Source organism: Tenrec ecaudatus, chromosome 10, assembly GCF_050624435.1.
Source record: "Tenrec ecaudatus isolate mTenEca1 chromosome 10, mTenEca1.hap1, whole genome shotgun sequence".
Classification (NCBI taxonomy): Eukaryota; Metazoa; Chordata; class Mammalia; order Afrosoricida; family Tenrecidae; genus Tenrec; species Tenrec ecaudatus.
In genome coordinates, this window is record NC_134539.1 from 925,150 (window position 1) to 938,258 (window position 13,109).

Sequence of the window (13,109 nt, forward strand, 5' to 3'; positions counted from 1 at the left end):
GCAGCCCTGTGTATCCCCGAGGCCCTTTTGCCCCGGGGCCCCCTTTTCTTGTTTCCCCCTGCGCCGCTCCGCCCCAGACCTCTTCCACCCGCCGTTCCCCTCGGCGTCCCTCTCGTTTCCCCAGACCCCCGGTTCCCCCCAACGCCCCCACCCGCCTGACGTCCTGCGCCCGCGGGCGGCCCGGCGCTTCCTCCGACGAGCCGCGCCTGGATTGGCTCCCGGTCTCGCTAAGTGCCCGCCCCCCCGCGCCACGGACCAATGGGGGGAGGGGGCGTGGCCGCGCGCGGGCGACGTCGCGACGCCGCGCCGGGGCTCGAGCCGCCGCCGCGGAGCCGCCGGACTGAGTCGCCGACCGCGCCCGACCCGCCATGGCCGAGAGCGACTGGGACACGGTGACCGTGCTGCGCAAGAAGGGCCCCACGGCCGCCCAAGCCAAGTCCAAGCAGGTGTGCGGTCGCGCCGGCCGGCCGGAAGGGCCGGACTCCCGGAGAGCCGGGGCCCGGCGGGGGAGCGAGCGGGCGGACGGAGGGACGGACGCGCCCGCAGGTGCCGACGGGCCAGAAGTCACCGGCCTCCCGCCGCGGGCGGCATCGGTGCGCCTGGACCTTCGACCCCCGGCCCTCGAAGGGAGCCGTCTCGGCCGTTGCGTGCCCACGCCCCCGAGCGACTGCGCCCGGGGCGGGCCGGAGCGCCAGGCCCTGGTGGCCAGCGGGGCCGGGGGCGGGCTGACAGCCGGTGGCCGCGAGTGCAGGCCGGGCTTCGGAAAAGGACCGTAGCCGCCAGCGCCGCCGCCGCCGCCGCCGCCGGGCCTCGAGTGAGTGGCCCCGCGTGGTCCTGCTCTCCGAGCCGCCGACCGGACTCGCAAACCGAGCGTCACGTGCTGCTGGGTAGGCGGCACGAGCGCTCCGCGGCGGGTGGCGCGGCGGGTTAAGCACGAGACTGGAACCCTGGTCCCAGGTCCAAACCCCAAAGGTGCGGCGGCCCTGGCCAGTCAACAGGCAGGCCCAGCCAGGCACAAGACCGGCGGGCATAAAGCGCCCTGGTGGCGCGGCGGGTTAAGCGCCTGGCGGCTCACCGAGGGCATGGTGATTGAAACCCAGGAGCCAGTCTACAGGACGATGGCGCTGCTCGATTCCCTAGGGCTCAGAGTCCAGATTCCCTGCCCTCCCTCCAGGATCCCCGAGGCGACCTCACCTCAGCGCCTGTGGGCCCTTGGGTTTAATGACCAGTGTCCTGACTTGGTGACTCGGAGTGACTCGGAGGCTCTTTTTAATCAAAGTCCGCTTGTCACTTTATAGGCCATCCTGGCAGCACAGAGACGAGGGGAGGATGTGGAGACGTCCAAGAAATGTAGGTCCTCCTGCTCCTGGTCACTCGGGCTGCTAGGCACGTGTCTGTGTGCGTGAGCCTATGATCCTGTGTTTGTGTGTGGGCGACTGTTTTCTTCTCTGTACGTGTGTACATTGAGCACGCGTGTGCATGCACATGTGAAGGCATGTGTGCAGGCATCTACCTGCATGCATGAGTGCATATCTACACCCACGTGAATGTGCGCAAGTGCGCACAGGGCCCCTCGGGTCATCTGGAGGTTCTCGTGCGGCAGGGTCAGGTTTGTTACCTCTCTCCCACCTGCCCGATTCCCACCACCAAGAACATTCTGGAAGCATACGCTGGCAGCTTGTGGAGCCCGGGCAGTGAGCTCAGCCTCCCTCTGCCCCCGCCAGGGGCCGCTGGTCAGAACAAGCAACACTCCATCACCAAGAACACCGCCAAGCTGGACCGAGAGACGGAGGAGCTGCACCATGACCGTGTGACCCTGGAAGTGGGCAAGGTCATCCAGCAGGGCCGGCAGAGCAAGGGGCTCACGCAGAAGGACCTGGCTACCGTGAGTCTGCCACTGCTGGGGCCCCTGCTCTGTGTGTGGGCTGCCCCGGCGTCTCCCCCAGCACGGGCTCATTGAAAGGACAAGCTCGACCCCCTCTTCTCCCCAGAAAATCAACGAGAAGCCCCAAGTCATCGCGGACTACGAGAGCGGGCGGGCCATCCCCAACAACCAGGTTCTGGGCAAGATTGAGAGGGCCATTGGTGAGTGCTCCGCCTGGAGCCCCTGGCTGCTGCCCTCAGGGGTGCCCTCCTCCCCATGCTGGCCAGCCACCACTGGGGACAGGCTTGTGCCCCCACCCCACCCCTCTTGCCAGCCTCACACCCCCTCATAGGTTTTCAGAGACAAGAACCAGGGTGTGAGGGGGGGGTGTGATTTCCCTCCTATTGGAAGTCCCTGAGAGGAGCCAAGGGTCTGTTGGCAAGTTCCTGAGACACTTGGAGGGAAGAGCCAGTTGGTGTGTGGTGCCGAGGCCCCCTGCCTTCTTGGAGCTCCTTGAAGTTGGGCTGCAGAGGCATGGGGGGGGGGAGGTGCTGGGGACTGGGGACCACCGTCATGGGCTAGGGGAACTGGTCAGTCACCAGCCGGTGTCCCCACAGGCCTCAAGTTGCGGGGCAAGGACATCGGGACTCCCATCGAGAAGGGCCCGAGGGGGAAGTGAGCACAAAGCCTCGAATCCGGTGTCCGTTGCTCCTGTCTGGGGGCTCCCGACCGACGGGCTTTGTGCCCCTTCACTGGCCAGCGGCTCGGGACACCAGGTCACCGGGGACCCCTCCCCCATACCTAAAACAAAACCTTGCAAAGTTTCTGGCTCTCTGTCCTGTTTTGTTCCTCCCAATCCAGATGGCCCTGCCCCTGTGTGGGCGGGTGACCTGAGTGGGTGGCAGGCTTTGCTTGAGGCCTGAGACCTGTCTGCTGGCAGGGCCACAGGCTTGGCAGACAGACGCTCATGAACACTTGTTCTTCCCTTTGGGCCGCGGTAGATCATTAACTGCCCAGGGCTCTCCCCCTCTTGGCTCCATGGCCGCCTGGGGCCCCACTCCTGGCTCTTGGGGAAGTAGGAGTGGCCCATCAGGACTTGCCCCCATCTAGGCTGACAGGTGCACCTGACCTTGGGGAGGCCCCGGGGCCACAGCTCCCCTGGGACCCCCAGGGGCTGGTGGGCTTTGTGATAGAGTGCCCACAGGAGACCATGGGGGGCAGTCTAAGGGAGCTCGACGGGCTGTGGGTGTGTGTCCCAGGTCCTCCTGCTTGGCCCAGTCTGCCCTGTGGCCTGGCTCTCCCACCCAACTGCTAATTCTGGAGGAAGGCCTGGGGCAGAGGAACAGTCTGCCAGCCTGTGGGAGGATAGCAAGGGCTTTATTGGGGGCTGGGGGCCAGAGACGGGAGCGGGACCAGTGAAATTGCAGGGCTGTGGGGCAGCCCACACCCACACCCAGCCTGGGCATCCAGCAGAGGTTGCCTCGAGATCCAGGGGCTACTGGTCGCTGGTGCCAGGTGTCGGGAGCGTGACACTGTCCTACGAGGAAGGGGGCCGGGGTCATTCCCCTAGGTGCTCATCCAGAGCCTCCAAGAGGTGCCTCCCTGCACCCCGCACCACGGAGGAGAGAGGTGGTCAGTCCCCGCTCTCAGCTGCCAGCCCCCCAGGCCGTTTGCTCTTGTCCTTCCAAACGGCCCCATCCTCCTACCGAATTGAAGAGAATGTTGCTGAAGCCGGTGGCGGGGGCTGTGACGGCTTCCCTGTGCCCCAGGAAAGGGCAGCCCCCCCTCTTCTGCAGCCAGTTCCTTCCTGCTACTCCCAGGAGCACCAGGAGCACCAGGAACAGGAGGGCACCTCCTACTGCCGCGGGTACCGACACGGGCACAGGCTTGTCCCCTGCCGGCCAGACATGACGGACCTGAGACCTGACCTCGCCCCCCTCCCCCCGTTGATGGGTCATATACCCTTTCCAGACACTGCAGGCAGAGGACTGGGATGGGCCCACAGCTCCTCCCTCTGCGGGGGTCCCAGCTGGCGGGGGGGTTGGGTGGTGGAGGGGCTTGGGATCCTCCTAGCCCAGGCGGCTGCCAAGGGTGGCGCTAGTGAGGGGAGAATTCAAGAAAGGTCGTGGTGGGGGGTCCCGGACCGGGCAGACAGACTGTGGGCGCTGCGGAGGCCTGGCTCTCACCCTGGCTGGGTTCCGGCTGCTGGCAGGGCTGGCCGGCCAGATACTCAATGTCGTCAAGAGCAATAGGCCCCAGGGTGGGCTGGCCGCCAAGGGTAGCTTCAAATAGGACCTGGGGGCCAGAGCAGGGCTGAGCGGAACCCAGGAGTGCCCCGCTCCTGCCCCTGCCCCACCCCATCGCGTGCAAGCCTCACCTGGAACTCCTCAGGGCTGACCACCTCCACTTGCCCGCGAAGCCACTGGTTCCGCTCTTGCCCGCCGGCGCCCCACACGGCCAGCCGGCCCCTGGCGCTGCTCAGGAGCACGCGCAGCTCCCCCTGGTCTGCGGGGGCGGGGGGGGGGGGCGGGTGTCAGGAGCGGGGACGCGGGTGCGGATGCAGGCCCCCCCCCCCCCCCGCCCGGCCCGCAGCGCTTACAGAAGTGCTCCGGGAAGCCCATGTGGTACCAGAAGCGGAGGCAGGAACCCTCGGTGGCGGGCAGCGGCTCGCTGCGCAGCAGGGCCGCCCGGCCTCCAGGGCCCAGCACGCTGGTTTCGAAGTAGACAAAGTGGCCTGGGACAAGACAGGGCAGCGGGGTTGGGGAGAGAGGGGGATCACGCTGCCTCCTGGGTCCTACCCCCCCAGGCTTGGCCCCAACAGGGCTCACCTGTCTCGGTGGCCAGGGTGTGGTCCACGGGGGGCTGGGCGTAGCGGGAGGGCGTGGCCCCGCTGCTCCAATCCCAGCTGTAGCCCCCCAGGCCGGGCCAGGGCTGGTTGCTCCAGCCACACAGACCGAACTCGAAGTCGCAGGATGCTGTTCAGAAGTTTGCTGGTGACTGCCCCTCCCGCAGCAACCCGCCCCCTCCACCGTCTGCCCATCCCCCAGGGTAGCGGGGCGGGTGGGGGAGGGGGCGGGGCGACGACCTGGCCGAGGGCAGGGCCCATCATGAAGAAATAGGTCGTCCAGCGCTATGTAAGCACCCTGCACTCCTGCAGCCTCAGCCTCAAACACAACCTGCGAACAGAAGCAGCGTGCTGAGTTTGGAGCTGGCCCTGCCCGCCACGCCTGCCTGGCCGTGCTGCCCACTCACCCGCCAGGCCCCATGGGCCTGCACATCCACGTTGCCCAGGCGCCAGGCTGGCCCGCCGTGGGCGCTGACCAGGAGCACCTGTTGCCGCTGCCGCTCCTCCACGTGGACCCGCAAGGTGCCTGCAGGTGGGGTAGCAGTCATTCCTGCCCTAGGGCCAGCCCTGAGTTCGGCCAGATGCCCCCAGCACCCCAGCCTGGCCCCTCACCTGGGTTACGGAGGCTCAGATGGTACCAGAAGGTCAGGCAGGCCGGCTGAGCCAGAGGCCTGTGCTCCTCCGAGGTCAAGAAGGCCACGTGGCCCCGGGACAGGGCCTGGGGGCTCAGGTCCACCACCATGTAGTGCCCTGGGGGCAGTGTCAATGTTAGCATCGCCACGGGCAGCCCAGCTCCCTGGAACCCTACCAAGCCTGTCTGCGGCCAACCTCGTGCTGTCTCTGTGGTGTGGTCTGCGTGGGGGCCTTGCGCAGCCTGGCCAGTGGCATTGGTCTGCCGCCTCCAGAGGCCCTGGCCGCCGGAGGAGAAGCCGCAGGCAGAGTCCTCAAAGGAGCAGCGCCTGGGGGCCCAGCAGGGGCCGGGCCGCACGGCCAAGTCGTCCAGGCGCATGCTGCCTAGGAAGCCGTCCCGAAGGCCCTCGAACAGCAGCTAGTAGCACAGGGGTTGGCCAGCAGGGCCCCTTAGCACCCACCGGTGCCCACTGCTGGGGGCAGGGCTCAGCTGTGGGGAAGGGAGCAGCCAGAGAGGGGTCCCCTGGGGGAGGGGCCAGTGTGGAGGAGGAGCATTAGCAGCCAGGCCCTGCGGCCGCACCTGGTACTTGGAGTCAGGCTGGTGGGTGAGGGTTGCCCAGGCTTGGTGCCACTGGTTGCCGTGAGAGCCTGAGCGTGACCACAGGACTGTCTCTCCTGCCCCTTCCCGCCGTACGGCCAGCCGCAGCGTTCCTGGAGAGAGGGGCATTGCCAGGAACCAGCCCCGCCCCCACCCCACCCCACCCCACCCAGGAACCTAGGTGTCACGCACCAATCTGGGGCCCATGGAGGTGGTACCAGAAAGACAGGCACTCAGTGGGGGCTACTGGCGTCTGGAGCTTGGTAAGCAGGTGGGCCCCAGGGCCCCTTGCCAGGGGCTCGGCGGGGTCCAGGTGCAGGAAGTAGCCTGTGTGCGGACCAGGACAGTGGGCCACGGGTAAGGCCCTGGGCCCCAGGGAGGGTGCCCAGCTGCAGGAGGCCCGGCCCTACCCTACCTCGGCCCGTGGTGTGGTCGTAGCCAGGGCCTCGACTCTCGAGCCGGCGCCAGTGGGCATCTGTGAGGTGGCCGACATGCCAGCCACACATATCCCTCTCGAAGTTACAGGAGACCTCTGGAAGTGGGTCAAGGAAGGTCAGCTTGCCACCAGCCCCCTGGCCTACAGAGGTGGGCAGGACGGTGGGGGGTGGGGGTGGCGAGACCAAGCAGAGGGAGCACCTCCGTCTTTCTCTGTGGTCACCGTAGGGCTGCAGCCCCTCAGGGTCACGTTGTCCACGCCAGCGCCCTGCTGGCCAGGGCCATCCAGGTCAACCAGGGCGACAAACTCCAGCTTTACCAGGGAGGGGAGGGGCAGCAGTCACGCAGGGTTTCTGAGCTCAGGTCTCCACACCCAAGCCCCTGTGCCAGGCTGCCCTCCTCACCCGGAAGGGCCGCTGGCGTGTCCCCAGAGTGACTGTGTGTGCTGTCCAGGCGCCAGCGCTGCTACCCGAGGCGCTCCACACCAGCTCCCGGGAGCCCCCCTCCACCAGGACCAGCGCCAGCAGCCCTGGGGGCGGGGCAGGTCAAGTTACCAGGGGCCTGGGCCCGCCCTCCCTCCTGGGAGCCCCACACGCTGCCTGTACCTTGGGGGTGACTCTGGAAGTAGTAGGCCAAGTGGAGCTCACAGGCAGGGCCAGAAGGGCCCAGGGCTGGTGTGGTGACCCGAGCAGGGACTGACAGCTGACCCCAGGCCCTCTGCAGGGACAGGAAGTACCCTAGGGGTGGGAGGAGCACCCTGCTGAGAGCCCCGGGCCCCACAGGGGTCCCTGGGAGACTCCAGTACAGGAACTTTTCCCATGTTGGGCAGGGATGGGGAGGGGTGTGGGGGGGAAGGGGAGGATTACTCTGGTCTCACCCCCAGGAATCCCACTGTCCTGGTCCATCAGCCTCTGCCACTGCAGCCGGCCCACACTGATGTCATTCCAGCCCCCTGCTGAAGCTTCCAGGTCCGTGGTACCTGCCAAGCAGTCAGTGCTGAGGGTGCTCTGGACCCCCACCCAGCCCAGCCCTGGGCACCCCACACCCAACCTGCCTCCCAGGAACCCCACCCAGGTAGCCCCAGGGACCCCCAACTCCGGGGTCCATGCTCAGCCCTGTTCCTGGGGGATCCCCACCCAACCTACATTCCAGGACCCCTTCTGTTTCTGAGGATCCTCCAACCCAGGCAGCTCTGGGAACCCCCCCATGTGGCCAAGCCTTGGGGAGTCACTGGCCCTACCCTCTAGGACCTGGGCCCCTCACCACACTGCCGCTCATCCTCGCCCTCCGGGCACTGCTGCTGGAAGTCACACAACTGCTCAGGGGGTACGCACATGTCCCCACAGGAGAGGTGCCCAGGCTTGCAGAAGGCACTGGTCTTGGGGGGCAGTGGGGCTGCAGCCCAGGACTCAGGAGGTGGCACCTGCAGGGTGGACGGCTCTGCGGAGGTAGAGCGGGATCAGGTTGGGTGGGGGGTGGGGGAGGCAGGAGCATTTGGGGGAGGAGAGGCAGGCTCACCTGAGGCTGGGGTGCAGCCATCCGACAGGATAAGGTCATCTAAACCCACGACGCCCCCTGGGCCCGTCTGCCCACTGAGCAGGATCTGGGGACAGAAAGGTTGGGGTGTCCTGTACCCTTTCCTCACCCTCCCCCCCTGCCCCCTGCCCCCTACCCCATACCCCAGGTCACCTCCCACCCTGCCTGCCCCCTGCCACACAGTCCCTCCCTTCCAGTCCTCACTTGGAAGGGGTGGGTGCTCTGGATGTCCACCTGGTCCCGGACCCAGATGTCCCCCAGCTCCCCGTGACGGCTCCGCAGCAGGACAGGGGCCTGGGAGGCCCCAGGGGCCTGAGGCTGCAGGGACAGCTGGAGGCTGCCAGCCTCAGAGCCATGCAGGTAGTAATAGAGGACCAGCTGGGGACAGAGCTGCGGTCAGGGCTGTGCACCCCAGCATCTGACCAGCCGTGGTGACCCTGCTTACCCACTGTCTCACCGTGCAGTGGTGGGTGCCCGTGGCCTGGAGCTTGGGGCTGAGCAGGAGAGCTGGTGTGCTGGACTGGGCCGTGGTGATCAGGAAGGAGCCTGGGGAAGGGCAGCCATGGACTGGGCAGTTGGGAGGCAGGGGCCGGGTGGTGGGGGCATGGATTCCCTTGGGGGTGCTCACCCTTTGCACTGTTCTGGCTGTGGTCCTGGCGTGGCCAGGCAGCGTGCTCCAGGCCCACAAGGCTGTGGTTCCAGGACCAGCCCTCGGAGTGGTTCCATGGACCCAGGCTAGTCTCAAAGTCGGTGGCCGTGTAGTGGCCTGGGGTGGGTGGTGGAGAGAGCCCAGGGTCCCTGAGAAGGGCCTCCCAGCCTTGAACCCAAGTACATCCAGCCTGGCCTATGGCCCAAGCTGGTCCCTGTAGCCCATGGCTCTGAGTGGCTGTGGATGCAGCCCCAGAACAACCAGGTCTTGAAACCAGTCTCCCTGCAGGCCCCCATCCTCCCTGCAGGCCCCCATCCTCCCTGCAGGCCCCCAGTCTCCCTGCAGGCCCCTATCCTCCCTGCAGGCCCCCATCCTCCCTGCAGACCCCCATCCTCCCTGCAGGCCCCCATCCTCACTGCAGGTGGCCGGGTCCTCGTCGGAGTTGTCCCCACAGTGGTCCTCCCCGTCACACCGCTGCTGGGGCCCCACACAAGCCTTATTCTGGCAATGGTACTGCCCCAGGGGGCAGCTGGCTGTGGGGACTGAGGGAGGGGCACCTGTCAGCCTGGCCCAGGCCCCTGGGGTCCAGTCTGGAGGGGTGCAGAGAGGGTCTGGGCAGGGAGCAGGCAGGACTGAGGGGGGATCCCACAGGGCAGGGGGCTTACTGGGCAACCCGCAGGCCTGGAACTCCACGTCGTCTAAGGCCACCGCACCTCTGTGGGTGGCGTTTCGTGTGGCTGAGAAGATCACCTAAGGGCAGCGGTGAGCATTAGGTCCTGAACCAGGTCCAGCCTGCCACCGCCCACACCCCCCCATCCCATTGCCCAGGAGTGAACTCTGGTCAGACTACTCCCAGCTCACCCGAAAGTCACCCCTGATGCGGCCTGTGGCCACCTCCAGCTCCTGCCAGCCGGGGTTCCAGGGCCCTGAGCTCTGCCACAGCCTCAGAGTCTCCATGCCGTGACTCAGCTCCAGCCGCAGCTCTGCCACATCTAGGGCAGGGGGTCTTGGGCAGCCTGGGCCCCAGTCCTCCCCTTCCAGGGACCCTGCCCTCCCCCAGGCCTGCCAAGCCCTCTCAGAATTTGCCATCCCACAACCCCGGGCGCCCACCCCGCCCAGTCAGGGGTGCCCACCTCCCAAGGCTGCGTGGAACCAGAGGCGGATCTGGCAGGAGGCTGCCGCCTGGTGCAGGAGGGGCGAGCGCAGGGTGGCTGTGGACACCTCCTTCCCACGGTGGGTGTCCACAGCCATGTACCAGCCTGACAGGAGGAGACGGTAAGGAGCCAGGCGAGGCAGGGCAGGGTGGGGTGGAGGGGTCAGCTTGGGGCATTGGGCCTCACCCAGGTCGGTACCCAGTGTGTGGTCGGCACGTGAACCAGGTCCCTGCAGTGCTGCGCCAGCCCGGTCCCGCAGCCAGCGGTACCCCGAGGTGCTGATATCCTGCCAGCCACAGGCGTCCCGCTCGAAGTCGCAGGTGAAGGGGCCGCCTGGGCTGGGGGCAGCCCCGTGGAATCCTGGGAGGGAGGGTCAGCAGCTGCCAGGGTCCCTGTCTCCCCTCACTGTGCTGCTTCAGCCCCTCCCTCATCCCCCTCTCCCGCTGCTCAGTGCCCACACTGCCTCAGCCCCCATCTCAGCGCCCCACACTGCCTTATCCGTCTCAGGCCCTTACACTGCCTCAGCACCCATCTCAGCACCCCACACTACCTCAGACCCCTGCTGTTTCAGCACCTATTCCCACTGTCTCAGCACCCCACACTGCCTCAGCGCCCCCTCACCACAGTGCATCTCATCAGAGCAGTCTCTGCAGTCACACACGAAGTTGCACACGGCTTCCGGGGAGCTCCAGCAGTGGCCGGGGACCCAGGCCCAGCCCATGGTTCCTGCTGGCAGAAGCCATCAGTGGCTGGAGGTCAGATGGGCTCCTTGGTCCTAGGAACCCCCAGATGGTCTGGGGTGCTGAAGGGGCACCCTCCACTTCTGCCTTCCACGCTGGGCTCAGGGAGGTAAGAGTGGGGTCACCTCTCCAGCAGGGAGACTCAGGACTTGGGAGAGCCCTGGGGTGGATGGGTCTGGGCTTTGTCTCATGCCCACCCAGCCCCGCTGCAGGGAGTGGATGGCAGCTCACCGGAGAGCAGGGCCAGGGCAGCTAGAAGGTAGCCAGTCTGCCGCATGCTGGGCAAGGGAGCGAGGTTCGCAGTCGGTGGGCACCTGGTATGGGACTGCTAGAGTGGGCCCGCCCTCTAGGTCACTGCTGCTGACGCCCACACCCAGGTATCAGGTCCTTGGGGGGCCCCCCGGGCAGGGTCCAACCCCGCCTGGTTGGCAGAGGCCCTATGGGAACCTAGTGAGGCCCAGGGGCCCTACAACCTGTGATCTGGGTAGGTGGTGGGCAGAAACTGCAGCTGCTGCAGACACGAGGCCACCTGCCACACCCGGGGCCAAGGTCAGGCCCCTGCTGGTGCAAATCCCAAGCCTACCCCATGCCCCTGCTGGGCCCCCAGCCCTGCACGCCACATACCAAGTTTGGTTCACTTAGTCAGCATGTGGTTGGGTGGGGTTTGCTGCTGGCCGGAAGGCTCCAGTCTGGTGGAGAAGCCATGGAAGCTGTGATGGGTGCAGACTGGGACCACCCACTGCCAAGGACTGGCCAAGGATCCCAGCGGCCCCAGTATCGAGCCCAGCCTGTAGATCTGTGCCAAGGGCACCCTGACCCCCTATGGCCATGGGGGCCCTGTGTGTGGACCCCTCTTCTCTAGTGCCCGTAGAGCGCATCCCCCCTAGCCTGTGGGCAGGCGGGTCAGGGGCAGGTAAGGCCACAGGTGTGCTGATGCCTTATGGCCTTACTATCCACGTGAGCGCTGGGTGGGGCCTCCTGTCTGTACCCTCCGGACAGACATAAAGGGACCTCACGTGGCCCGGGATCAGGTCCCCCAACAGCAGCCAGCAGGGCCGACACTGACCCCTATGCCTCTCCCCGATGTCCTTGGGACAGCACCTTCCAGAGGGCAATCAGGTTGTAAACGGGGCGAGGCAGGCCCAGCGCTGGGCTCTTATCAGACCCCAAAGGGCTGAATGTGCACCTATCAGACCCTCTTCTTCCCCTCCCCTGCCCGGGGCCCTAGGGGCTGGGTGGGGCCAGGGGACCCAGACACAGTCCATGAGACAGGCAGAGAGACAACACTTTAATTCGCACGGTGACCCTGGGGCCTGACAGAAACTGAGCAAGACTGGACATCGGAGGTGAGGTTGGCCTGGTCTGGGTGTGGGAGCAGTGGGGCCCAGCCGCCTTCAGTAGCCGTCATCTGCCCAGGTGACCTCGTAGTCGGGGTACTTGGCCTTGATTTTCTCTGTGGAGATGGAGTGCTGGGCGCGCCCGTAGCCCTGCAGAGGGGGGACAGGAGCTGACACCCGGCCCTCCAGTTGCCATGGCCTGGCCCCATTGGGAGGGGTGGCAGACATGAAGCATCTTCCCGAGGGTACTCAGCATGGCCAGGCTGGGTGTGGTGGCGGCTTGTGGGAAGGGAGGCATGCTCAGCCCAGCAGGTGAAGCTGGCGATGGGACCAACATCTGTGTCCGCCAGGGGTCCCAGAGCAGCAGGGTGAGGGGCTGTGCGGGCCCGGTGTAGCAGGCACATGCTCACCATGGAGTAGCCGTACACGTGGATCTTCTTGTCCTGGCTCTGGTGGGAGATGCGCCCGCCGCCCAGGCACTCACAGTCGAAGCCCCGCCTCTGTAGCTCCCCTGACACCTTGTCATAGATGTCGGCTGGAAGGGAGCCGAGGTCAGAACCCTGAGGCCAGGCGCACCCCCACTCGGAGCGTACCTCAGTCCGCACGCCCAGAAGCCCCCGTGGCAGTCTGGTCCAGGAGGCCCGCGGGATCCCACCTCCTCCCCTCTGCCCCAGGGCCTTCTGCCAGCTGCTCAGCGCCACCAGGACGCTCGGCCCCGCCCCTTGATGCCGATCCCGCCCAGGCTGCCTTCAGCTCCGCCCACGGAACCAGGCCCCGCCCCTTCCGGCACGTCGCCCGAGTCCTGGGTCCATGCCCCGCCCCTTCCGCTCCCTCGGTCTCAATCCCCGCCAAGCGCTGGCCCCGCCCTCACCATGGTACTCGGCCCACTTGTAGCCGCGCACGATCTCTTTGCTCTCCGCGGCTTGGGCGTCGGAGGGCGGCACCGTGTGGACTCGAATCAACACGTATTTGAAGACGCCATCTGGGTCGATGTCCACATCGGGAATCTCAGCGAGGCCCGCCGCCGCCATGTTTCGCCGGCGCACGCCCCCCCCACCCAGCTTCTGTAGCGCCTGTCCCCTCCCGAACTGGGTCAGTCCGTGGCGCAGAGGGCGGGCTCTGGGAGAGCCATGACCAATCACGTGGGGGAGATGCTGCTTGTGACTCGTCGCGTCAGCAAATCGTATCGCGGGCCCGAGCGCAGCCTAGCCAATCGCAACACGCCTCCTCCCGGCCTCGCGGCTACGCTAGTCCCACTTAAAGGGGAACGAGGACACCTAGAGGGGCAATGATTAAATCCAGCCGACTAGAGGAGTTCTTT

At 66.7% G+C, this 13,109-nt stretch overlaps 3 protein-coding genes across 3 annotated transcripts; 1 reads left to right on the forward strand and 2 right to left on the reverse strand.

The window, feature by feature from the left end:
• Positions 1-288: 288 nt before the first annotated feature.
• Positions 289-2,688, forward strand: EDF1 (endothelial differentiation related factor 1). Its single transcript, XM_075559783.1, has 5 exons — positions 289-446; positions 1,299-1,350; positions 1,725-1,885; positions 1,992-2,085; positions 2,482-2,688. The coding sequence occupies exons 1-5, from the start codon at positions 369-371 to the stop codon at positions 2,541-2,543; spliced, it is 447 nt and encodes a 148-aa protein (XP_075415898.1). The 5' UTR covers positions 289-368; the 3' UTR covers positions 2,544-2,688.
• Positions 2,689-3,359: 671 nt separating this feature from the next.
• On the reverse strand, positions 3,360-10,728 carry MAMDC4 (MAM domain containing 4). Its single transcript, XM_075562471.1, has 29 exons — positions 10,683-10,728; positions 10,333-10,437; positions 9,898-10,071; positions 9,691-9,816; positions 9,419-9,549; positions 9,223-9,307; positions 8,974-9,099; positions 8,537-8,674; positions 8,366-8,454; positions 8,113-8,286; positions 7,891-7,975; positions 7,636-7,812; positions 7,250-7,351; positions 6,978-7,109; positions 6,777-6,901; positions 6,574-6,685; positions 6,353-6,469; positions 6,130-6,264; positions 5,920-6,050; positions 5,538-5,757; positions 5,322-5,459; positions 5,117-5,235; positions 4,950-5,040; positions 4,693-4,839; positions 4,464-4,598; positions 4,242-4,369; positions 4,051-4,159; positions 3,571-3,758; positions 3,360-3,401 (listed from the first exon to the last, which is right to left on the reverse strand). The coding sequence occupies exons 1-29, from the start codon at positions 10,726-10,728 to the stop codon at positions 3,360-3,362; spliced, it is 3,627 nt and encodes a 1,208-aa protein (XP_075418586.1).
• A 998-nt stretch (positions 10,729-11,726) lies between these two features.
• Positions 11,727-12,882, reverse strand: PHPT1 (phosphohistidine phosphatase 1). The gene is made up of 3 exons (XM_075558886.1): positions 12,660-12,882; positions 12,199-12,323; positions 11,727-11,938 (listed from the first exon to the last, which is right to left on the reverse strand). Exons 1-3 carry the CDS (start codon positions 12,817-12,819, stop codon positions 11,846-11,848), a joined length of 378 nt encoding a protein of 125 aa, XP_075415001.1. The 5' UTR covers positions 12,820-12,882; the 3' UTR covers positions 11,727-11,845.
• Positions 12,883-13,109: the final 227 nt, after the last annotated feature.